Source organism: Hipposideros armiger, unplaced genomic scaffold, assembly GCF_001890085.2.
Source record: "Hipposideros armiger isolate ML-2016 unplaced genomic scaffold, ASM189008v1 scaffold_308, whole genome shotgun sequence".
In the NCBI taxonomy this organism is placed as follows: domain Eukaryota; kingdom Metazoa; phylum Chordata; class Mammalia; order Chiroptera; family Hipposideridae; genus Hipposideros; species Hipposideros armiger.
In genome coordinates this window covers 1,253,367-1,281,062 of record NW_017731658.1, presented here as the reverse complement: position 1 = coordinate 1,281,062, position 27,696 = coordinate 1,253,367, and the positions used below count along the sequence as shown (strand labels likewise).

The 27,696-nt window shown below is 34.3% G+C and overlaps 1 protein-coding gene across 15 annotated transcripts in view; it reads right to left on the bottom strand.

Moving 5' to 3' along the window:
- ROBO2 (roundabout guidance receptor 2) overlaps window positions 1-27,696 on the bottom strand; it is a 1,367,338-nt gene that overhangs the window by 105,500 nt on the left and 1,234,142 nt on the right. For 11 of the 15 annotated variants that reach the window (XM_019659929.1, XM_019659932.1, XM_019659928.1 and 8 more), the window contains exons 6-8: window positions 23,043-23,170; window positions 18,491-18,502; window positions 2,089-2,213 (exon numbers count right to left, since the gene is read on the bottom strand). In XM_019659929.1, coding sequence (XP_019515474.1) covers window positions 2,089-2,213; window positions 18,491-18,502; window positions 23,043-23,170 — 265 coding nt within the window. The remainder of the gene's footprint in view (window positions 1-2,088; window positions 2,214-18,490; window positions 18,503-23,042; window positions 23,171-27,696) is intronic. The other 4 variants (XM_019659930.1, XM_019659937.1, XM_019659941.1 and 1 more) reach the window with 1 other exon arrangement.

Here is a 27,696-nt window from a genome sequence, read left to right as displayed (position 1 = left end):
CGTTGCTTCACTGGCCCATGTTGGTATTGTAATCATTGCGCTCTTCCTGGGTAAGGCAGTTGCTCATCAGCCATTGGACAGCCACTTAAGGTAGCTCACGGCAGCCCACTGCAGCAGGGGCTGCAGCCTACGCCGTCACCGGTGACTCACAGCAGTCCAGCTCCAGGTCGAGCTGTTGTTCACCATCTTAGCTGTAGAGGGCACTGTGTCACTGGCTCTCATGTGGGATCCGAACTGGGGCCCTGCTGCTCAGAGCTGATGTCCCAAACCAACTCTTAACCAACGCGCCACTCGGCTGGCCCAGATTTCCTGAGACTTTTAATCATGGTTTCCATTATTCCCCAGGAAATTTTTTCCAGAACTTGGACTAAGAGCAGAGGGTGTTGAGGAAGAGCACCAGTAAATCTCTTCCTGAGAACTATATACCTCCTTCGGGAAGGTTCTGGAATGTCTAGAACAAAAATATCTCTAGGTCCGTCAGAAATGCATTAAATAAATTCTTAGACAAAGAACATAATGTCTGTTTTGGATTAAGCTGGAAATTTCACTCATAGCCTCAGAACCTAGAAGTTAAGTGTTAGTCCAAATTTAGATCAAGTCCTGAAGGAGAAAAGTAGTGTACCCAATTGACTTTTAGCAGACAGTCTGAGTGGCCATGCTGCCAAGACAGGACAAACCATTGAAGAGGAAAGGTCACACAAGTGTTGGTGCCTTCTGGTATATCATGTGCTATTTCCTGTCCGATCCCACTATGAAGGAATCCTGAAGGCACAATGGAAGTCAATGTTTCTCTTACTCTTAAAAGGAAGCATGGGGCCGGCCGAGTGGCGCGATGGTTAAGAACTCGCTTGGGATGCCAGAGGGCCCCGGTTCGGATCCCACATATGAGGGCCAGTGACACTGCCCTCCACAGCTAAGATGCTGAACAACAGCTCAACCTGGAGCTGGGCTGCCGTGAGTCGCCGGCGACGGCGTGGGCTGCAGTCCCTGTGGCAGTGGATTGCCATGGGCTACCGTGTGTGGCCAGCAGCCAGCGTGAGCGGCCAGCAGCCAGCGTGAGCGGCCGTCCAGAAGCCGGCGACTGATGTGCCTCGCCTGGGAAGAGCGCAATGATGGTGCCAACTTGGGCCAGTGAAGCAACATCCTCCACAACTAGATTGAAGAACAAAACGACAGCAACTTGTCTGTTCCCCTTTCCCCAATTCCCCAGCACTGTTCCCATCCCCCCAATTCCCCAAAAAAAAAATCTTTAAAAAAAAAAAAAAAAAAAAAAGGAAGCATGCTTCTCATAATGACAAAGAAAAGTTATTTATACTCTCTATCTATGAAAGGACATTGAATTTGGTTTCTAGTCCATTTAACAATGGAAATATATTTTGAGTGTTTTTTATGTGCCCAGGATGTTCGAAGTGCTTTATGTGTCTAACTCACTTAATCATCCATACGTAGCTCAGTGCAAGAAAGCAAAATTACTTTTCTGTTCAGGGATTTTAAGAAGCTACAGAGGGTTTGGATAGATTTTTTAAGATAATTTAGTTACACAGAATTGTATCTATGCTATATAAGGCACAGGAATTTTTAAAAATTAACACTAGAAAATAAAGAATGTTATATCGGAACATCTGACTGCTGCTTATTTTAGAATTAGTTGTTGGTTTTTTTCTTTTTTTAATCAAATTTATATATTTTTAAATTTTATTAACTTTATTGGGGTGACATGGGTTAATAAAATTACATAGTTTTCAAGTGTACAATTCTATAATACAAAATCTGTATATTGAATGCATTGTGCATTCACCACCCAAAGTTTATTGAAATATATTTCAGGTACAATAAACTATATGCATTTAAAGTATACAATTATATGAATTTTGACACATATACACACCCATGAAACCACCAGCACAATCAAAAGGCAAAATATTTCCATGACCCACAAACAATTCCTAGTGTCCCTTTGTAGTTGGTTTCTTTTTTAGAAATAAAATAAATTCAACATTGATAACAAGAAAGGTAAGGCCAACTTTGGGGAGCACCATAGACGGGGAGTTCAGAGGTTTCAGAACAGCAGTCAAGGCTGACACTCACCTGGCTGCCTTCTTTTTGCCAAAAAACAGCTGGTTGCGGGTTTCCTTTAGTTTCACAGGGAAATGTCACTGTTCGACCTTGAGCAACAATCTGATCTCTTGGCCTAACCACAAACTGTGGAGGAGCTATAATTTAAAAGGAAAGAAAGTGTGTAAATATAAACCACTGACAAAAAAGAGCAAAAAGATATCACAGGGAAAATCTGGTACTAGGTGTACTGCCCAGTGCCAGACAGGCTACAGTTTTTGATTAATTTTTAAGCATTTCTCAAAACAAAATGGGGAGAGGAAAAAAGTGCCCCTATCACATGTGAGGAAAGAAGTATACTTATTAGTAGAAACATTTTAAATGTACATTGTAGTCTCATGGCCCATATAGTTGCACATAAAAATATATTTTTATAATATTCTTTTTTTTAATTACGTTTATCAGTGGTGACAATGGTTAGTGAAATTACATAGGTTTCAAGTGTACAATTCTATAATACATCATCTATGTATCACATTGTGTGTTTACCACCCAGGGTCAGTTCCCCTTCTATCACCATATATTTGACCCCCTTTACCCTCTTCTACCATCCCCCTCCCACTTGCCCCTTGGTAACCACTAAATTGTTGTCTGTGTCTATGAGTTTTTGTTTCTTTGTTTGTCTGTCTTGTTCCTTTGTTGCTTTCAGTTTTATATCCCATGAGTGAATATGAGTGAAGCCATATGGTTCTTGACTTTTTCTGTCAGACTTATTTTGTTTTATAAAAAAAAACACATTGTTTTCCAATTTGGTTTTGTGCTTTGAATAAGTAAAGATAGAAAAGAATCACTCCACTATTCAAACATCTCCTTCCTGTGAAATCAATCTATTGACAAACATTGATTATGTTTGTAATATTTATAAGACACTGTACTAGGCATGGGGATACCAGAAGGCATGGGATATGATCTCTATTCTCAAAGTGTTTATATTCCAGAACTGAAGAGTTGAAGCATTGAAGACATTGAAGAATTGAAGAGATGGGAATTACATACAAGGAAAAATAATATAAAGAAATGTATGAAAGTGGTTGATTCTATTTAATTCATTTCATTTAGGTAAATAAGCATTAGTCAGATAATGACTGTGTTCCCCTATTAGGCCCTAAAGATACACAGATAAAAAGCATCCATCATACAGCCATCAAGGAACTCATAGCCTAATGAAAAATACAAAACATAATGATGATGTCAACAACAACAACAGCGAAACTAAAACAATTGTGTAAGATGATGGTAAATTCTATGATGGAGATACTCTCGGAGCACAGCAGAGGAGCACTTATTTATAAAGCATATAATAAATGTGATAAGACTACAGGAGTGAGGGATCCCATTGTGTTCCATTAGCTGTGAAAGGCTGTATGTAGGAAGCAAACCTTATGGAGGTTTTGAGGAAAGGGTGGCATTTAGATAAGTGGAGAAATGAATACATTCCAGACAAAGAGCTCACTGAGTAAAGTACAGGAAGCAATAACGCATCTCATAGACAATGTGTAATCACACAGGAATAGAGAGTCCCAGTGTATAAACAGCACTGGCTACAAAAGAGAGATTTGGATGTGGTCTAAGAATGTCCCTGGAAGCCAAACTGGGGGAGGGAGGGGGCTATTCTGACTCTCTCTAAACTGAGGAGAAATAAACACAAACCAAAAATTTTGGAAGCTTTAGCCCTCTAATGAATGTAGTACAGCTTGGGAGGGAGGTAGGTTAGTCAATATAGTAGGGAGTCTGTTTGGAAAACTAGTAAAATGGTGTAGGTGAAGATAATGAGGCCTCAACACAAGTAACTCCAATAGAAAAGAAAATAACGGGGTGGGGGTAAAAAATGCTAAGAAAATTCCAATTTAAATTAGCGGCTAATTGTGAAGAGAAAAAAAGTGAACGACAGTACACAATAAAAGTGGAAATGTTCACAAGGACGTCTTCTTCATGCCCAAACCACTCCTGTTGAAGAAAAAACAGTATGCTGATTTATTTCATGGCTTTGCTAATCATCTGTTTCCACTCTAACTCATTGCTCATGCTAAGAAATGTAAGACCAAGAAAGAAACTTTAAATCAACTCTAGTTTTCAGAACTTGGTGTACATGGCAATGGTCCTAAAATTTGAACTCGAAAGAAGTCTAACAATAAGCGACATTCAGTCAAGGCCTTTAACCAGAATTCTTTCAGTCCTTCAGGAGAATATGAGTACAGGTCCAATAATGGAGTCAATGTAGGGTAGTCTCAAATATACAGCCAATTACTCATTCTTACAAAAATGCTAGCATAGAAACAGCAGCAGCATTAAAAAAAAATCACTGAGATTTGTAGTGACTTATTTTCTGGTGTTCCATTATACTGCCTCCTAATTCCACACATTCAACACGTACCCCAGGGATAGAAGGAATAAATCTACTAAGTGAAATTTTCTTCTATAACTAGAGATAATAGAAGACTCAGTTTAACAGGATGGGGAACTCAGATTTATGGATCTATTTGAACAGATTGTGGTTTATGTTGTCTTGCATTTTCAGGAGATTACTTGCCTCTTACAATCTTCTTGTTATTTCTACACAATTCCAATGAATCAGCAGGTATATTGATTTTCTTGTTTCCATGTTTTATAATAAGAATGATATTTTAAGTCAATGTTATAAAACTACTTTAGGAACAACTCTTAAAACACTGCAGTGCCCATTTTTTCATTAGAGATGGGCAACAACCAGTTATTTATACCGAAAACAGATTTAAGATTGGCCTCTATCATCTGTACTAACCAAGAATTATATCTATTAAGAAAAAGTTAAAAATTCAATGTATGGTCTTTACTTCTTAGTAATCCTATGAAAGAAAAGTTTAGTGACAATATGAACACTAAGCAAGGAGTATTGAGTAATTTATATTCTACCTCATTATCAAAAATGAAAAGTCAATTTAGTCAAAATCAGTTAACAGTCTTTGATAAAAGTCACATATTCAGCTTATTAGTTTATTTGTACTCTTTGGACCAGAAATAATTTAAATTACCTCACATAACTTCTTTGAATTTGCTGTTTCAAATTTCTAAAAACTTGATCACAGATGAGTGATTTTGCAAAATGCTTTTGGAATCCAGATCCTACAATTTTAACACAGCTGCTAAAACACAGTCCCCAAAATAAGTACTGGCAAAGGACCACATCGATGTATCTACTTTCCTGAAAAGATATGATTTATCCATTTATTCATTCAAAATGTATTGATTAACTATAAATTACGAGACATTCTGCTTGGTGAAGGGATCAAAAAGCCAAATTAAAAAATAGTTCTGGTCTACGGCAGAGACTTCTAAGAAAATAAATAAATAAAAACAAATACAGTAGAGTATGCATTTTATAATAATAGAAAAATACCAAGAGCACTGGGAAAGAAAGTGTGGGACAGCAGCAAACTAGACCGCGGATGAGGAAAGATGAGGACAGATGCCATCAGACGGCCACACTTGAATTGTGTTCTGATGTACGAGTAGGAGTTCACTGGGTGAAGAGGAGAAAGATCGCATGGGACAGAGAAAAACAGACATTAGCCCTGTGGAACTGGATGTGTTAGTGGAGTGCAAATGACTTTAAGAATAAAATCAAAGATACAGAAGTGACATAGGTAGAGCTAGATAGCTGATGTTAATGGAGCTTAAATTTTGCCTGAAACGTATGGAGTTCTGTTCAAAGATGTTAATGCCAGAAATATATCATAAGACTTGTGTTTTAGAAAGAATGCTCTTTCTAAAGGAGAAATGACTGGAAAACCACAGTAAGATGAGGCAAAAAAATTCAGTTGAGAATTGCTATTGACAGTAGCACCTAAAGAGAATATTTCCTCAGAACTCGTAAAGGACAAAGGAATTCTGCAACATCATAATGTAGTATTTGCCACTAATGATATAATTAAAAAAAGCAGGAAATAATAATTTCTTAAGTTTTTACCCAATGCTGAATTTTTAAAGACCTCTAACAATATGCTGTCTGCCTTTGGTTTAATCATGCTATGAAATATCCTTTCAGATGGTGCTTATTTATATTATACTTTTCCAACTTATAAATACACTGTATTTCTAACGTACCAAATAGTTTCTTGTTACCAGAACTAAAGTCACACTAATCTCCCTGAGACTGGAATCACCTTACCATTTAAAAAAAAATTAAAGCATTTATAAAAAAAAAATTAAAGAGTATTCAAATCTCTGAAAACGTCCATCCTTTCCTAGGGTCCCCTTAAGTTGGACCACCAAAACAAATTGTGTCGATCACCGCCTTTACTTCTGTAGACTCTCTCTGTCAAAGATCTATATTGCAATCTTCTGTGAAGGGAGAAGGGATATTAGCTGAAAGAATTTATTTTTGAGGTTTGAAAATGAAAAATGACATCAATAATTCTTCCGTGAGCACTTCCCAGTTCCAGGATTTCTGCCAGGTGGCAGTGAAAAGAGTTTGAAAAGACAATACTTAGTGGATGGCACTGATGGGAGGAGGCAAGCATCGAGGTGGCATTTTATCCACGCTGCACGCCAGCACAAAGCGTGCCACAGATANATATATATATATATATATATATATATATATATATATATATATATATATATAACATGAATGAATGATCAGGTCCTCAAAATGACAATTCAAAATATACATTTAAACCCAATGTAAATGAAAGAGGTTGAGTTATAAACTCCAGAAGAATATGCTAGCTATAGAAATGGCAAGTCTCATATATTTCGAAGGCAAAAGACTATAACATATATATTTATGTCCTCTCTAAAACCCAAAAACGTTAGACAAATCTTTTGAAACTATGATGTAATGATCTCCTTGCTTCATCTGTTATGTGATTATATCTCATTGCTGCAGCTATAACAAGAAATGAGATGAAGAAAACACAGCAGCACATTCGGTGTTCAATCGACACAAGTTGAAAACAACAGCTCTCCATTTAGTATGTCGTGTGATTTCCAGGGAAGTACACCCAGCTATAAGAAGGTCAATTAAAATTAGAGGTATGGTCCTGCTCCCTTGAAACTGGTTTGGAAAATTTAAATACAATTCACAGTAAATTAGATTTGATTTCTGCTAAATTATGCTTTGATACTGTGTTCAGACTAAGCTGCCTTCAAAGTCTCGCTTGGGCTCTGTTATGCTAATGTCCGCTGGTGAGAATGAGTGGGTGATATGGAAATCAGGTGGCTGAACACGAGTCAGAGCATAGGCCATGCATGAGGTGGGCTTGGAGATGAGGGGATGCGGGACCCTAAAGGTTAATCACATCATGTTCGAAATTGTTCTTTTCAGGAAAATACGACTTTCCATGGCAGGCACGAATGTGGAGATAGGCAGCGGTAGCATACATTAATTGTGACAAGGTGGTTACAGGCATACGCAGCGGCTCTCTTTGTTTGGGTATAATTTTTGTGCCTGAGTGAATAAGCTTCTTATTTTGTGCTAATAAACATTTTGAACTTAGTTTCTTAAACTCAAGTAGAAAATAACTTTTTTGTTATTTAATATTTTTTGCTGGTGAAATTCGAATATGTTCTACAAGCATATTTAGAAAGTCCACGCTTCCATCACTTGCTTGTGTGAAAGATTTGCTGAGTCAAAAACTGCTTGACACAACAACAATAATTAACATTAATTGAGTGCTTATTAAGTGCCTGGGAGTGTCTTAAACCATCCACAGGCATTATCTTACTTAATGTTCAAAGAGCCCGATGTCTTCACTGCTACCATTCTGAGGTAAAGACCAGTAAACTGAGTCCTATAAAGGGGACACAGGATGTTTAAAGATTAAAGCAATAGGTTGGAAGGCAGGCTTATCTTCAGGTCCGTATAATATCATAGTTGGACCTCTTAAACACTGAGCTAGCTAGCTGCTAGATGAATTCGGTTCATTTCAAACCATGAGCTGACTGAGAATTCCCCCAAAGAAGGGTGAAATTATATGGTACACTTTTCAATATGGTAAAGTGTTGTTAAAATCATAACATTATGTTTTTCCTGCATAATTGCTTGCATTATTAGAGCAGCATAAAACCTATGATCTTGTTCTTTTTGTACTACCTATAAGTACAACCTTTCTTAAGTATACTTTTTACAAACAATTCTTCATTCAAAAGCCTACAGTTCCTTTCCTTTGCTTGCCATTGCCGTGCCTGCAAAATACTCTCCTCAGTATAGCAATTTGGCTTCCACCAACCGGCTCAAGAGTTTACCGTTTTGGCACTCACTTGTCCTCAAACTAGCTCCAGCATTTCAGCAGGCCAGTTTCCTTTCAGTCACTCACATGTGTATTTGCTTGTTTTTGCCATTAACCCATGTTGATATCTATTACCCTTTGATCCAATTGTTCACTATAATTAACCTGAACACATGCTAATTTTGTACTTTTATTGTGTTCTTCCTACTTAAAGGTACTTGATCTTGTTTGCATTGCCTTGTTTCTCCGTTTTTTCTCCCATCTATGTATCTTGCTTCCTCAGTTCAAGTAGTAAGCTCATACTGGTGTGCAGTGTTGTCTACCACTTTGTATTGAAATGGCACCTTTATTTGGCCTTTTCAAATAGAAAAGCCCCAAATAGTGAACACTGAATGAATGCCTTGGAATAGGAAATTAAAAAAAAAAAAAGAATTCTTGATCTAAAGCAAATACTCCATGTTTTCTTCCATCTCACCATAGCAGACAGATATGACACATTTCCACCAGTGACAGTGGCTCACTATTGTAGCAATTTGGGTGAAGGGATGTCAAAGAAAATAAGCTGTTTGAAAAAATTCTTCTAACTGATTCTGATATATCCCTCTGTAGAGAATTTCCCCTACCCTAAATTGAAAATTTGTGACCCAAAGACTATAAGTGAGTAGCCACTGTCCCGTAGTGACAAACATAACATAGAGAAACATAAGCATTGTGTAATAACCAATTCTAGAAAGTCCTACAGAAAATTAGTTAATAAGCTTACTCCACCAAAAAAGAAATAGAAACCAGAAGTCACTTCATTAAAATGCAATACAGAGTCAGTAAGAGATGTTTACTCAGTTTATAATCAGAACAGGTTGGCCTCTAATTGATAAATGATTGTTTCTTCAACTTATTTAATTCTATTTAATTTTTACTATTTAACACTTCACTTGATTTCAAAAGAATTTCTGTTAATATTAGAAATGCATAATATCATAAAATGTTTGATTTGAAGCTATTAACAAATAATTCATCTCAGATTAAGCAATGGATTTATAATGGAAAACATAATTTATTTAGAGATATATGATTTAAAATGCTCATTTTTATAAAGCCAGTTTAATCACATTTTATTCATCACTATTTTCAAGGAATATAAATGTTGAAATTGCTAAATTACCTACCTTTCCAATTAACCATTTTCTTACTAAGTCAATAGCAATAGCTCTTCCAGATGAGTGATATGTTTTCTTTCTCAGCTAGAACCTTATTTCAGCTAATATTAAAAATCCTTTTTCCATGAAAAAATCAATATCTATACCTTTTCTTTCAACAATAATTGCTTTTTCAATGTTGAAACAGGAAAAGCTCTAAATGGTTAACAGCTTTCATCAATATGGAAAGTAAAGTAAGTGGTCAAACAAAATAGAATGACAATAGTGAATCACAATCTTTAGCTTCTTCACCTTTTCAGATTTCCCATTCGACTCTCTACCAATGAGAGGTCTCACATAGACAAATTGCACGTGATCATCATATGAGTAGAGATGCACTGCAATTATGCAGCTGTCACTCTACAGTTTTAACCATTCTTATGAAATTTATTGATTGTGAGAAGACTAATTTTGAGAGTTTGTATAATACCTAAGCTAAAAGTAACTCATGGTTATTCAAAATCTGATGACTAAAGAAGGCCATGAAGTTACTCAAATGTATTACATAATGGGATTATAAAATAATATATGTGACCTTCTAAGTTGACATGTATAGTAACTGAAAAAGCAATTCCAAGAAGGGGTCAAAGGTACTGAATTTTGGTGATAAGTGTGACCCAGACACAAAAAGTATGCATGTATTCTGTGATAGTGGTTAAAACCATTTTCTTTAATTTATAGGAACACATAATGTCCTCCTATCTGAAAAGGAATGATATAAATATCAAAACAAAATGATTCTACTATTATCGAGAGGGTATAGAATGACTTTGAAAAGAGAAATCTCATTTGATTTAAACTATGTTGCATTTTTGGATCTCATAGACAAACGTATAAGAACACTGTTATAGTAAACAGCTATACCCACGTAGCCATTTTGTACTTGGCCTTAACTTTTTTTTGACCAACGCAATACTGGAAAACATCATAGTAATAAATTTGTGCTAGAAATGAATTCAGATATTGGTTGGCACTTTAACTCACAATACCATTAATTATTTTAAGCAAAAATGTACTGGTTTTGTGTCTGGTTCTGATGGTACTAAAATCTCTCTCTTCTGGAACTTACGGCTTACCAGAGGAAACTCACATGAAAACAGTCAAGCATCATACAACAAGATGAACATAGTAAATGCTGTAATACAGGATGATGTCCCATCATATGAGAGTAACTTCACTCAGTCTGTTCCCAACAGTTGGGGAAAGCACTGAGAAAGAGAAAGAGAGCTCAAGAAATTGATTTGAGGTAAGAAGAGGGGTGGAGGGAGTTTTCTTCACAGAGGGAAAAATATGTGCATTACGTTAAAGATATGAGTTTTCCAGATTGCATCAATACACCATTACCCTCACCTTGCTTCATTGCCACTTTTGGCAGACCAGGTCAGTAGGTCTGCCAAAATTGAAGGATTAAACTGCTTCTTAAACTGAAGGATTACGTTAGTGAAACCATGTATCTCCATGTAAATGGTCTTTATTGGCTTTAGCAAGTCCAATTAAGTTCTTTAATGGTATTAAATATTTCTATATTACAATAGGTATAATAGTTAACTCATAAAGTAAGTTGGATATGGACACAGATAATTTTAAACTTTATTATATTTCAGATTGTTGAAACAGATTTCACTTAAATTATAGGTAAACAGGAAATCATATAACTATAGAAAACAGTTTGAGAGTCAACGTGTAAATTTCACAGAGCTTTTAAAGTCTATAAAAGTTATAAGTTGAGAGCTCCTTAGAAAATGTCAAAATTTTAAACAGATTTTGAATTATAAATCACATTTTCCATATTATTCTGTCCTTTACTAATAGTAGCTTTGTTTTTCTATTTTCTTTCCTTACTAAAATACTATAATAATAAGTATAATTTATAATTAAATTTAATATAAACTATAAATATTATTTATTATAATAATGTAATAACATAGTTTGTTTCCTTTAAGGAACTATTCTCAAGGAAGGCACTGTTAAATCTAATGAGTTAATATATAAAGCAATGTTTATATTATTGCTTTAAAAATCTCATTTTATTCAGCGGCAGAAGTAGAATAGTTCAAAGAGTGGTGAAAAAAATTCTCTCTCAATGCAAAACTGGGAAAACTAGACTTCTCATATTCAGGTGGAGGGGATGTAAGTCTGGGGGTGAGGAGGGAAAAACTATAGCTTAAAAATGGCTCTTCAAGGAAACGGTGAGACAAGACATCCATTTCCACTCACTTAACCTGTCAACTTGCCAGAACTGTCACGTCAGCACTCCAGCTAAACCATGAAGCCTGATCACATCCCATTATCTCATTTTTTTTTAGAAAAAAGATTGCATGAAGATGCCAATCAGGAAAAAAAAAAAAACAAGAAAAAAAAACTTGCAACCAAGGAACAAATGTACTGATGCTGAAGGGCTGCTTAGTTAACGGAATTTTAATATGCAACTGCAATGTTTCTTAATAACATTAATTACACGCTTAGTAAGGCACCATCCTAACTCATTAGTGCCTCCTTTTTGTTGTATTTTATCTCTTACTAGCAGAATGGGTACTATGTGATTGGCCTGTTTCCATTAATGTTGCTTAATCTTTTTAGAGCACTATTTAAAGCTGCTTGCATAAACATTTTCTAGGCAACTACTACCTATGTATGCATATGTGTGTATCAATTAACTGCACCAACACTTGACGTGCCCCTACCACATGTAAGTGTTATGCTAGACCTAGAGGCAGCAGAAAGATAAATACAAAAATGTATTTACTGACAAAGAGCTAATAGTTTTGTAGGGCAGATGAAAACGATATCCCCAATAAATCTGGGGAGTGACGTTTGCCATGAGAGAGATTTAAAAAGGCAGTCTGATATATTTTAACTCAAAATTTAATTTAATTTGGTTGTTACATTTTTTAATGAATTTAATTATACAGTATTCCCTGGAGTGACACAATATGTTTAAATAAGCAGTGCAGTGTTTCAAATGCCATGCATATAATATTTAGGTATACTACACATCATAATAAATGTTTTACAGTATGTATATCTGTATATATACATATATATGTTTTGTATCTGTAAATAATATTTATGCAGTTATACATATTGTAAAATATATATTATAATGTATATATCACAATATCTCTGATATATACAAATATCATAGATCTTTCTGTCTACAAATTACTATAACTTATAAAAGTAAAAATGTTTACTTTCTTAGAAGGTATTTCTGGAACATTAATGCTATTTCTTTTTGAAAATAGTCAGTGAAATCTCTTAATAGAAACCTCATACTATTTTAGGCCAGATAATTTACATTATTCTGCTATTGATATTTATAGTACTTTAACTTTAACTACTAAGTTTACAGGATTAGTGTTTATTATGTTCTTATTTGAATAGACTCCAAAATGAATAAGTATTTAAGATTTTTGATATTTAGGTTAAGGTAATGAAGTCAAGGCTTATTGCTGTGCTATCTTCTATAGGCTACAACAACAGAAATGAACAACATCAGAAAACTACCAGAGCTCCAACCCCCTAAACTGAAATACCTTCCAAACATTGTCAAGTCTGGAGGAAAATGAAGCATGGTGAACACCAGCTAGACTCAATACACAATCCTCTACAATATTGATTATACAAAAATTATCTGCCAATATTGTGAAAGCTCATTCCATGATCCTTTGATGGGAAAACAGGAGATCTAGAGCCAAAGAGAGAGATGGGAAATGTGACACATGACTTTGTATATATCCAGCTAAAATTCAGAAGTCAGGGGAGAAGATATTTAAGGAGAGAAAAAGCCAAGCCTATTATAAGATTTTGAGGTGGCCTCCAGGGAGATAAAGACTCTATATCTTCCAAGAATTACCCAAGGAAACAGAGAAATACTTTAGAATAAACAGTTGTCCATAGTCTAAATGAAATTAAATACAATGTGGCCTCTCTTTAAAAAAAAATACAAAGAACAAATAAACAAACAAAAATCTCAAAAAGGGATCAAGGGGCTAAAGAAAAGTGGAGATGAAGAAAGCTGTAGTCAAGCTTAGCAAGGAGATAAACAAAAGATAAAATAAAAATAAAGAAATGAAATCTACTTTAGAAACAAGAAAAAAATAATAGTTGCCATTGAAAAAGGGAGGTCATAAATAGGCATCGATAAATCATACAATATGAAATAAAAATGATGGCTTTAAAATTATCATAGAGAAGTTAACAAATATAGAGTTGAGACAAAGGAAAGCCAACATAACTCATGAAGTAAAGAAGTGAAACAGAAAATAATATTCAGAGATAAAACAGAAGAAAACATTTTTGAAATCGTGTAAATTAGAACATGAATATAAAGATTCAAGGGGCTTGTTTTGTCCTGGGACTAGTAGACACAGAGTGAGCAGGACTAAGATAACCCAGCAAAGTTATGGAAGAAGGGACTACATTTGTATTCATACAATAAAAGAACAACCCAGCCAAGGACAAAAATATCCTGGAAGCCTCAGACTTCACTACAGTACCATTCAATACCAAGACAAGAGAACCTTTTCACCAAGGTTTGAGAGAAAGAAAGTATGACAATAATTTTATACCGACTTTCCAATTTAGAGACAAGGAACAGACACTGTCAAACACATAAGGCCCTTTCAAGAGAACAAAGTCAATGGCTACAACCAGCCAAGCATGAGATGCCACCAGGACATGTTTTTCACTTTAAAAATTAGCATTAACACAAGGCCTTTTAAGTGTTTCACATTATGGGAACTCTGTTGGAACATACAAGACAAAACAGAAAGTAATTTTTACCTGCGACTTAATAAAAATATATGAAAAACGTGATGCTTAATAATAATTACAAGGGACTTTATTTAGTTAATTAGCACCATGTGCAGGCAACATTCAGCATTCATAAGAGGGAGGTGATCATCTCAGGTCATGGGGGAAACAGCTTGTCCAAAGAAGAAAGGCTGCAGGGAGGAAAAACATAGTTTTCCTTCTAAGACACACTCAAGATACCTGCTGCACAAAAGTGGACCTTGACACGAAAGGGTTCATATATAATACCCACGAGTTTTAAGATAAAAACAAAAACAAACAAGCAAACAAAGAAAAAGGCCCCAAAATAAAACAAAACAAAAAAAGCTGGAAAATATCCAAATTGTCTAAAGCTGGGGTGGAGGATGGTGGTGCTGAAAATATCAGTTGCACTACTTTTTAAGCAACGTCTGCTTTATAATTTGCCTGAATAAATTTTTTAATCACTCTATTTTTATTGAACTTCTTGGTGGCCTCAATAAAACATTTCAGAACATTTTACAACTGAGCTGTACTTCAGCTCAAAACAAAAATTTCTACAATGAAAACATATTTAATTTTTGCATTTAAGCAGTTAAATGTATAAAAAATGTCCCTACAATTTCTGTTAGAAGAGTGGCTTCTTCTTTAAAGTAATAATAATAATAATAATAATAATAATAATAATAATAATAGTAAAAGATGGAAATTTTGCCCCAAATATATATACATATTTCTCAATACTTATAAAGTCCTATGTGGCCAATTATATTCTTCTATCAAAAGGAAACATACTTTTCAGTCCCTAAATTAGGAAATACTTAGACGTTTCCATCAAGTTGTGTATTGTCAGTTTGTGTTTGATGTTTTACACCAGTGTCACCTGGTATACTCAGCTTTTGGTTTCCATACTGGAGGCGCCCAACATCCAGCATATGGTATACAAGATACAAAACGGAGCAGGGCTCAACTTTATGAGCAAGGCAGCTGGTACATTTGACAGTTCTTTTCCAAATGACTCATCATGTTTTGAGTTGGTGCTAGGAAAAAATGTGTTGCCCATCTCCAAAATAGATGTTCTTTTTTTATTTTTAAGCCTCGGAAAGATTTCCAGTTGAAAATAAGACAGATGGGTATAGGAAGCAAGATATCTGTCCCTATTTAGATCATTTTCTTCTGTCAGTTCCCTCATCAGAAGAGTTTTCTGAATAAACAAATGACTATTTCAGCATTCATAGCTAACTGTGTCCTAGGATGTGCTTTTGCTTCTCATATAGAGGATGCCTTTGGAACAGTAAAAAGAAAAACCACAGGAAAGGCTGGTGGATTTTTAATTAGCAAAGGGTCATTTGTCTAGGTTTTGTGGTAACCAGCCAATAAGGAATTTAGATTAAAGGGCTCTTTTTGAGAAGACGATGACACTGAAGATGAGTAAGTAATATCTGGAGAACACTTTCTTCCCTTGGAACATATGCAATTGTCTGCTTCCAGTAAAATTTTCTACACTGAGGAGCCTCTAAATCAGGAGTTATTCTTATACTCTCCAAAGTACAGCCCAGAAGGTGTTTATTCCAACTGTAAATTGCATAGGATTTCCAATTCTTTAACTGAAACGCAGCTTGTAGGAATCATCCATTTGGATGATTAGGGGGTCAATAATGGCTTCTAAATGGACTTTCCACACAGGCTACCCAGTTTCATCTGGTATGTAACGTAGAGATTGCCTTCTGAATGTAGAAGTATTCCAGAATCTTCATATATTTTTAATTTTCATTTGAAAGCTTTAGACAGGAACTGCGCCCTAAATTTTCTCTAAATTTTATATACTTGGTATATATATCTTCAGCTAATTTATTCTGAAATGAAATGCTGGATTTGCTCCCTTTTCTGTGGCTTTTACTTTGTATAATAGAAGACCCCTAAGGTTATTGGCAAGAGCTTCAAAGTTGAAAACACATTTTAGTCCACTAACAAATATTAATATTAATGTAGTTTTCAATTGTTTCAATATTTAATTCTTGATTTTACTTGATTTGTACCTTCTGACCTTACAAAAAAGTTGACACATCTATAGTTCCTGAATTAAAATTGATGTAATAAGTTGATGCAAAGAAAAAACAGGCCAATTTCCTTATTTTCAGTCTCTTCCTTGGTGATCCAATAAAAACATATCCAACATTCAATTTTGAAAATTAATAGTAGTTGTCAAATTTAAAGTATAGTTCTTCAAATTTCTGAACATTGTCATAAGTCATTTGAGATAGATTTATGAAATGACAGACTTTCCCTGAATAAAGTACAACGTGTCAAGAAGCTATTCTTTAGTTCCAGTCCAATGGGAATTTAAGAAATCATTTCAAACAAGAATAAGAAACAGAAATAACTCTGAAACGCCTTGTACGTGACAAATGCATCTCAATACTCTGTGTACATAACATTTTCTAATCAATGTATTTTTTTATTTATGAGTTTTAAATATATTGGAAGTTATTAACATATTGTTGTATGTTCTGGGAACTTGTGAAATGACATAAGGCAAGTCGTCATGGTTTATTGCCATAAGGTTTCCACATAAAAAGATCTATAATTTAAATCAATATATAAAGATTACAATTTATCCTGTTAATTTGTAAAGTTGTTTATCTCATTCTTTCCCATTTACTTCTTAATTTTAGATGCCATACCACAAATATGCAAAGTTATCACATTAATATGAATTCTTATAGATACAAAAAAATGAGGCTTAAAAACTACAACATATTCCTCAATTTTCTAACATCAACCGTAAAAAGCATGACCAATTTAATAATTGTTTCCAAAAAATGCCTGATATTTGCGTTCAAATTAATTGTAAGCCATACCTCTATTTCAAAAATATTAAAATGTGAATGAATATAGGTCTCAGAAACTAGGAATATGTTAACCAATGTTGGCATACAAAATGTTTTAATGTAAATGATCAATCTTGAACTAAATTCATTACTACAACAGTTTTGATAAGCCAGTATTATTCTCTCCATTATTCTCTCTAGATTATTCTGATCCATCTGAGGAACAGGGACATTCAATAACTGACGGGAAGTACTGCTCACAAACGGCAGAGCAGAAACTCAGATGGGGAAATTAAAGCTCTATTTACTGTATTATCCATCCATGTAAGTATATACTATATATCAATACAGGTTGTTAATGTTTCAACCAATAGGAAGAAAAAGTTCTCAGTTTGGACCAGTATACATCAAATGTCAACAATGTCAAGTCAGTATATTAAGAAAGCTTTTGAAGTTACATGGACCATTTATAAAGCTATGTTAACTTGATTAACTTACTGAATATCTCTTGGCATATTAAAGAAGCAATGTATTACATTAATTCATTCACCCACCTATCCATTTATGCATCCATCTATTCATTTACTCATAGCACAATTGCCGAGATTTTTTTTATTTAAACACATGTTGGTAGGTGAGGCTAAACTTTAAGATATGCAGAAAGGTTATTAAATCAATGAATTTGAAAATCATTTATCTTCCAAATGTTTACAAATAATTACTACTTAAATCTCTGCAAGCGAAAGCTGTTGACATCAATTTTGCAAAGCCAAATGAAGAATGAAATGTATTTAAACCACAAAGTTTTCATGCAAAAGAACATAGCTCATTCCCCCCTTTTCTTCCTCTCAGTGGAAGCATCTACTTATAATAATTTGAAGCATTCTACTGAATTTTGTTCAAATATGCATGCAGATAATAAGTATGCAGCCATTAAAAATGCCCTGAGAAAAGCAAGTACTCCAAGCGGCTTAAAATGGAAGAAGGGAATAAAGTAATAGAACTTCTTGGCATAATTCATATGAAACGAATTTTTTGAATATCGAACATAACTAATAATTGATTATTTAATACATACAAGAAAAGGGAATTACTGTATTATTCTCTTTAAGAAAAATTAGCAGTTTATAACATTAATGATTCATATATTTTTTTAGGTGAAAATTGTTACCTATTCATTAGTAAGTACACAATCATCTATCGAAGGGATGAAAAGATCAGGAGCAACTTTTGCAGCCTTCTCCCTCAAGTCACATTTTAACATAGGTGAATAAATAAATATATTTCATTCCATCAAATTCTACTGTGCATGAGTTATGAAGCATTTTATAAAGTCATGCTAATGGATAGAAGGATGGCTACTTACCAACAGGGCGAGCTGTAGACATTACAATGGTGTGGTGAGAACATAAAAAAGAAATTAAAAAAAAAAAAGAAAATTATCAGAATGCATGATGTGTAATGTTACATTTAAGTATGGACAGTAGAGTGATTTCTAGTCTGGCAATTCAAATTTGAACAGGATGTCTAAGTTTGATAAAACTGAAAGTTATAAATGTAATTCTCATAAGAAAATAATTAGTTTGCATTCCAACGTTATCTATAAGCAATTTGAGAGATTTTATGGAAAGTCTTAGCATCACTTACAATAGCTACAATTTCAAAGATCTTTTTTAAACAGTCTTGTGCTACCACCAAGTTAAGAACCTGATGAATATAACTATTCAAGTCACAGACTAGCAAATGTCATGTCAATAAAAGAAGGCCTCACTGTCTGATTTAAATAGCAATTGGATTTTAAGCATGGTTAATCAGAACCATTATAAGGACTGCGGAAAAGCCCAGACGCTGCTTTTCAGCCAGTAATAAGTTAAGATCACATCCCTTTTCATCCCTGGACAGGGTGGATGAAAATATAACAAATAGGTTGGAGGATCCTTAGAGATTTCAACTGAGTAGCTCCCTAACTACTGTTAAGCATTTTTCTTATGTTGGCAGAGGGCAGGAAATAGTGACTGACAAGTTGATTCCCATTCACACTGGGAATGGCTTTCACACTGCTGCTTCAACAAATTATTATTTTTTATTATACCGTAACTTTCAATCACTAAAATAGGTAGTAATAGGCTGCCCCTGTGATTAATGCACAGAAATTGTAAGAGACACACACAGGCTTAATAATACTTCCTTTAAAAAGAATAATGTCGATCAATTTAGATAGTAAACCACTTTATATAAAAGCGATAGACAAATATAAAACATGGCTCTGTTATTCAAACGAGGAAGGAATATATTTAGCAGCATTTGAACTTTTATGAAATCTTACATTAAAAATATAAATTTATTTGCAAATGTATGTCATCCATATCCCAGTGAATAAATCTCTGAATCATATAAAATGTGACTTTAGAACATATGGGTACTTTTGTCTTGATGATCTCATTAAGCATGGTGAGATAGATATGGCCATTGAAACCGTATTTATAGGCATTCATTCATTCAACAAATATCATAATACTAGTTTCATGCAACCTCTGAAACATACTGGAGTTGCTTCTATATGAAATTCATGGTCTTATAATATTATTCACAATTAAAAGGAGGAGGTTAAGACAATTTGAAGAAGTATAAAGTAATTATAGCAGCCGTGTGAAAATTTGAACTTAGGGATACTGGTGTATTCTAAAATCTATGGTGGGTTTACTATAATAAGAGAAGTAAGTTGTCCAATGCACAAGGATTACTTTTTTGGTGGGGGGTGGGGTGGGTAGTGCACATAAAAATAACAACCAAGAACAAAACAACAGACCAAAATCATATAGTTTTGGCCTAGTCTAACTGACAAGATTTCTCTTGATTTTGCCAATGTTCCGTAGAAAAATAACTTTGTCTTTCATTTTGAACTTGCGTTTTTCAGGTGCCACCCCCAGCTGAATCTCAAACATAAAGTTTCCTTTAGAAACAAAAAGGTATTTTGAGTCTGTGATATTAAAAAAAGAAAAAGAAGAAATCATAGTGAGAAATCATGTTTTAAAGAAATAAAATATATTTCTCTTCCATTTAGTCTAGTGTAATTTTAAAAGAATTAAGTTTATTGCTCTAGAAGCAAGATAGTTTTTCCAGTGAAGTCTTAATTTATGCAAAGCCAATTTGAGCAACGGAAAAAAAGGAGGAAAACTGTGTTTACAAATATGAAGTTTGTCTTAACCAATTTTGGAGCCATTTAAAAAAGTTCTATTGATCATGAATTATTTGAATAGAATATTAAGTGCTGGGAGGTTTTTTGTCTAGCATTATTTCTTTCCAATTTTATGTTTGTCAAGTCAGCAAAAGCAGCTACTTGTGGTTAAGTTTAATTTTATACTCTATTTTCACCATATGTTTGAAATGGAAAACAAGTGAGTAACTGTCTGTTTCAGGTTTTGACTATAAAACTTCTTTCCCTTTCCCCAATTAGCTAACTGAATATCACTACAAAATTTTAGCAGAAACATCACAATAAAATCTCTTGTCTTTGTTACATAGCAACATTTCATCCTGAAAAAGAAACAAAAAACAAACAAAAAAAGAAAACAGCAGGTGGATGCTTTCAAAACCAGCAAATTAAACTAAACTGTTTCCCTGCATTAAATGGATGAAAATAGATGTGGCCTCGTGGTCTGACCCTGTTCGAATAAAACAATCCAAGAAAGTACTGAATATTTAATTTATGTGTATAGAAAAATGAGCACAGAAAAAAAATAAAAGTCATAGATATTATGTTTTATTTCCTGTAACCTCTTATCATAAGAGATACCAATTGCTTTCCCAATGATAAAATATATTTTAAAACAATATTTTACTCCACCTTCTATTATATATGGATATTTTTTTTCTATAACCCTGTGTTGAGGTTTCAGTGTTAGACAAGTAATAAATACATACCGCACAGATTAAACTCTCTAATCCATCTACAGGACACAGATTAGGGAAGAGACCATTTAAAGTTTGCTGATTTAAAAAAAAAAATCCTCTTGAAAACAAACAATTCCTTCTATTAGTTTTGAAAGTTAGCTTCAAACATCCATAATGAGGAGCATGCTTTGTTAAACGAAATGTTAAACCTGAAACTTTCAACAAATTATGAAAACAATTAGCTGGGAAAGATCTTAAAGCAAACAGGCCACTTCAAGTCTCATTCACTCAAGCATTCAAGTATAAAGGAACCCTGCTGTTACTACAAACAAACAACTCCTCACATTTCCTAACCATTTGTTTAGTCAGCAAATATTTTTTTGAATGGAACGTTTCTCAGTTGACTGTTTATTTTTTTTTCATTCACTTCAGAAAAAAAAAAAAACACAACAAACCAAGCAAACAAACTTTGGGGGAAATTCGGTCAAGTTAATTGTTTTTGCAAAGGGCTGCCTAGTGAAAAACAAACATAAAATCACCTACAGAGATGGTTGATTACAATAAAGAGGCTTAACAAAGGGTCAGATTTTGATCATATACAATCAGCATATATAGTCTATTGGCATACAATCATAGCTTTTCAGGATCCGTTAATGAATGTGGAATGAAAATGTTTTTAAGCAATTAGCTTGCAAATTTTGTCTAAATTTGTTTTGTATCTCAGTTCACACCAGAATGGGGGAAAAAAGTAAACCAAGTGGATTAGAAATGGAGAATTATGGAAGTATGGGAAGTATGGAAATCACTAATATTTTCCAAGTCTCCAGCGTGCATATGTCTCCTAATAGTTACCTGGAGGAAGATCCGGGGTTTTTTGTTGTTGTTGTTATTGTTTTAAGATTTGATGTCCAAATTGTAGATATGACAAAAATAATTTGTCTTACCAGGTGGAGGATCAACCTGAGAATCCCTGACACATTTCTCAACAATCCAAATTCCTCCAAACCTTTGTCTTAATCTTCTGGAAACTCCTGGGAGCAAAGCTGCACAAGGGTGAGAGGTATGACTAAACGGGAGGAGATGTAACTGGGGCCTGGATGACAACAGGAAGCCAACCTCCTTACCAGAAGGAGGACGCGTCAGCCATGGGAGTGCAAGAAAGACTGAAAGACTGAACAGGTTATGCACTTGCCTGGTTTTTTTTAACTTCTTGGAGTGTAAATAGTGCCGTGGATAATGTCTATGTGGCTACAGTATGTGCAGTTGTCCACAATGTGCTACTTGGTACGTTGGGCTGAGTAATTTACTCACTGGATCACCAAGAACCACCAGGAAGCCAGGCAATTCACTCTAGCTCACTGGAGGGTTAAGTAATGCTTTCTCTCCCTTATAAGCAATTCCAGGAAGTCTATAAACCAACATCATTCCATGACTGAGAAAGTGCATGACACCCAGAAAGTGAAAGTTATTACAGAAGCAGCACTGACTATTTCAATTATTTAAGGCCAATGAACTTCACAAATCACTCTCTAAATCAGATTTTCTCAATGTGGTAGCTCCTTTGTATCCATTTTTCACCTTTGGAATCAGTATCCATTGTTTTTTTTTGTTTTATGTTGGGTTTTTTTTGGTTGTTTTTTTTTTTTTCAGGTTGCTTTTTGAATGCTGAAATAAAGATAATTTTAAAACAGTATTCTACTAGTATAGTGTGACAAACTAGCAAACAGAAAGCAGTGACATTTAAAAAACAGTAAATAGTTCAAAGCAATGGAAATATAAAAGATTAGTGTAAGTCATTTATTTTTAAATCATATTTATTAAATAAAAAAATCACTTCAAATGATCATCCCTTTGAATTTAAATGTAAATATAATTGTATTCAATTAATAATAGAGGGGACACAAAATGTAGGCCTTATAATAATAAAACACGGTAAGCTATTATATTGCTTGTGAGTTCACTCACCAATTGAATCAAACATTAGTCTGCTGGTTGGATTATATTTCACTTCTTAAGTCTCTTACCTCGGACTGTGAGGCTGGCTGAGGCCTCCACTTTCCCAACCCGATTCTCGGCAATACACATGTAAGTGCCTTCATCTACACTCATGGCCTTTTTAATCCTCAGCGTATAATCATCTCTGATGTCATACCTAGGTAAGATAGAAATTGGTTTTATTAAATAGCTTTGGTTATAGTTAGATAACACTAAGTATTCATCATCTTTTTATTTTTCTACTGCATTTGACTTAAAACCACACACACACACACACACACACACACACACACACACACCATTCATCCATAATAAAGTGCAATGCTTAGATTAAAGGTATTACTAATAAGATCATTAACTTCATGTCTGATCTCCAGATGCTTATCAAGGACCTATATTTTATATATGTATACAAGTCTTGCCACATTCCAACTATCGAAGGCGTTACTAGTGCTTGTCCCCCGCTTTTTTTCTTTTTTTTTTGGGTAACACTTAGACAATAAGGAAATAGTGTATATTTCAGTTTGTTGGTGAGTTATGTTCTATCATTTTATAAGTTCAAATACATTATTTATGTTTTTAGGCGTCTTGAATACAAGATAGCTGAAATATTTAAAGGAGAAAATTACTCTTTTATTTGTTGGCAAATTGACAAAATAGACCTTGGTTTCAAGAATGAAGAAGGGGTAATTATTTTTTTAGTTAGCAATATTAACTCTTAAAGCATCAACAAGCCTTAGAGTGATTTCTGGAAATGTACATCCTTAACTCTAACACACATCTATTGTCTCACTTCCATTTTTGAACAAGTAGACTTACAGACGAGTTCAGAAAAAATTCTAAAATTTTAATATGAATTTCTTTGAAGTACTTGCATAAGAATATACTCTTATTCAATTCTAAGAAATTACAATTACACAAACAAAACAATATTCATTCTTTTCACATCTGATCTTTCCGGTTGATTTTCACTGATGGCCTCAGATATTTTTGTAACAGCTTCTGATTGATCACATTTTCTCTCTTCTGCATACATAACCCATAGTTAAAGCCATGTTTTAAAAATATTACTTTAATTGGTCTGTCTGCTCACAACTAACTGCAACTTTCTATTGCTTTCAGGACAAAAACAAACTTTTTAGGCTTGCTTTGAAGAACACGATAATCAGATTTCTTCTACTTTTAGCTTTAGCTGAAAGAATGAGTTTAACTCATTCTCTATGAGACATGGACCTCATGGTTCTGTTTCACATAACTTTGCATGAGAAAAAGCAGTGTCTCTGAGCCAGTCATGCCAGCTAAACTTAACTATCCATGCTCCTTTAATCCCCAAGTATGGTGGTTACTGTTCTGTCTGTATGTTTTGGGTTAAGCTTCTGCTGATTTACAATGTCATAAGTGGTTAGGAAAGCCTTATCCGTTACTCTTGTTTGAAGCTACAGCCATTACTACACCAGAAACTGATTACTCTCGCCTTGAACTTATTGCCACACCAATCATTCTGCACTTGTTTACATTCTGTATTGCCCTTTTTTAATTAAATTTATTGGGGTGACATTGGTTAATAAAATTATATAGGTTTCAAGTGTACAATTCTATAATACATCATCTATATATCACATTGTGTGTTCACCATCCAGAGTCAGTTCTCCTTCCATCACCATATATTTGATGCCCTTTACCGATCTCTACCTCCTCCCCCCCGCCCATTTCCCCTCTGGTAATCACTATACTGGAGCCTCTGTTTATGAGTTTTTGTTTGTTTGTCTTGTTCGTTTGTTGCTTTCAGTTTTACATGGGAAAATAGTATGGTAATTCCTCAAAAAAAATTAAGACTAGAATTACCATATGACCCAATAATCCCTCTTTAGGGTGTCTACCTGAAAAAATTGACATTTATCCATATAGGTATATGTACCCCTATGTTCACTGCAGCATTATTCATGGTGGCCAAGATACGGAAACAGCTGAAGTGTCCTTTGAGAGATGATTGGATGAAGAAGATGTGGTACATAAGAGTAATACAATGGAATATTACTCTGTCATAACAATAGATGAAACACAGCCACTTGTGACTACTACATGGGTGGACCTTGAGAATATCATGCTAAGCAAAATAAGTCAGACAGAAAAAGTTGAGAACTGTATGATCTATTGTCTATTTTGACGAAGATCTAGATCCTGTCTGTTTCATTCACTGCTTTAACGGCAGCTCCCAACACAGTTAACATCTAGTAGCATCTAGTAACCAAGTGGTTAACAGTACAAACTCTGGAGCCAACCAAGTGTCCTGAGTTTTAATCTTGGGCTCTGCCTCCTCCTATGCTTCTAATAGTGGATAAGCTATTTAAGTTATCTGAGTCTCAATTTTCTTATTAACAAAACTGTGCTAATAACACCTACATCATGGAGTAGATGTGAACTTTAAAGGAGGTATTACATATAAAACACATAAAGCTGGCACACAGAAAGCACAATGCATGTTAGCTATTTTTATTACACTTACTAGGAGCTGAAGAAATATTCGTTGAATACATGACGAATATCTTGCTTTTTGCTGATACAGGGTCAACATAATATAAACGACTGCAAGGCTACAAATTTGCCATATTATCTAATTAAGGCTTTCTTATGGCTATATTTACAGTTTAGGGCAAGTACTGAACTGAGATGCATAAAAGAGTTACAGAACACAGAAACGTTCTCTGCTTAACTTTGACAAGTAGAAACACAAGAAATAATGATCTTGATGATAGCCTCAGAGAAGCAGCTGGTGATAGATCTAATGTTTAACAAAAATCATCTTTCCTACAGTTAGCCTATGTTCTGCATGACATGCTTAGCTCTAAGATACAAACACTGATTAAAAATAATGTATTTTGCAGACATTTCTAATTCATCTCAGAAAACTGAATTCTGTCTACAGTTTTGTCACTGGTTCTGTTGTTTGACTCATTGCTAACTGAGTATTCTCAACAGCTAAGAGAGGGGAAGATAAAATTGATGATCTGTAAAGTCCCTTCTGGATCAAACACACATGAAAGCATAATTCTAAGTTAATAAAAAACACTTACATTGTACATTATTTCTGATTTGTCATTGAGGGAAAAAAATCAGAAAATATATGTTGCCTCACAGTTTACAAAAAAGACACACAATCACAATAGCTCATAGCATCTTCACAACAGCCATCTGAATCAGGAACTGTCATGTTGCAGATGAGAAAACTGATACTTACACAAGTCAAATGACTTGCTTATTGTCATTTTACCACTAATGAGAAAAAACAGAATTCACACCTTGAACCCTGACTCTCAACCTGGCCCTTTCCCCACTCTCTATGCACCCCTTCCCCACAGTGATACACTCAGTTTAATTTTTAAGTGCTAACTTAAAAAAATTTAAGCCACATTACCTGCATCATTTGGATAGGAATTTAATTTTATACTCAGCAAACATTTAGCTATACCCTCTGGCAAAAGTGTACTTCAGGTTAGATAAATTTGTTACACAGGTAGCAGCATGAGGGATAAATGGGACGTGAGAATTATTCATATCTTCCTTTAGTAAGAAAAAGTGCTTAATGTAAAATTACAGATTGTATTTGAACCCAAAATATGTCTGGAACCTGACTTGCTGAGATTTCTCTCTCTCTCTCTCTCTCTCTCTCTCTCTCTCTCTCTCTCTCTTTTTAATGAATGTGGAAGAAAGTCACAAGACTAGAAATGGGAACACTTATTTTATATATGTCTTTTTATATATTTGTCTTTTGTTTGTTAATTAAAGGTTCCCTGATCAGGGATAAAATATCCCTGATCACTCTACTATGATTACAATCTTTTTTTCCAAAAGAAAAAATATTTGAATGCAAAGTTGCTTGGGATGAATACATTGAATTAATCTTAGCTACTAAAAAATCAACTACCTTTCAAAGATACCATAACATTATAAGCAAACAGTAAATCTCCTTTCCTTCTAACTATAGAACAAGGTTTCAGATACAGGTTGTAAAACTCTGGAAAAAGACATGGTCTGGAGGTATGGAGATTCTTGTGAGAATACTTACAGGATTCTAAATAGGTACAGAAACTGCATGTACCCATTCACAGTGAGACAGGTAAGCTTTGGAGAAAAATAAGTTTTGGGGTGGTAATTTCAATGATCTAGGATTGTCTCATTTCAATGTCCCCTTGAAACTGAAGATCCCCTTCAACATCATTGACATTTGAGGTGATTATAACAAATATTTCATTATTTTAATCCAACAAATACTTATGACATGTTTCATACATGCCAGGCACTGCATTCAAAGTTGGGAATGCATGCCCTCACAGGGCTTCAAGCCTAGTGAAAAGACTCTCAGCTGGAAGGAATGAGGTGCGCCTTCACACAAGGGTCAACACATGAAATCACAAATTTGTTCAATAAAGGTTTATTGAATGAATGATGAGTCACCCAAAACATGATTGAAATTATTCTGTAGTTCTTTCATAGCATGGTTCCTGTTAAAATAATTGTATGCAGAACCGAAAGATTAACTAATTTAAAATATTATATAATGAAACATAGTAATGTTAGATTTATACATCAGCAGTTAGCTCTGAAATGTAGGTTAAATTGATATCAACAAAGTATTGTAAATGTAAGAACTAGGAATATTTAATGCATAAATGCTACTAGATC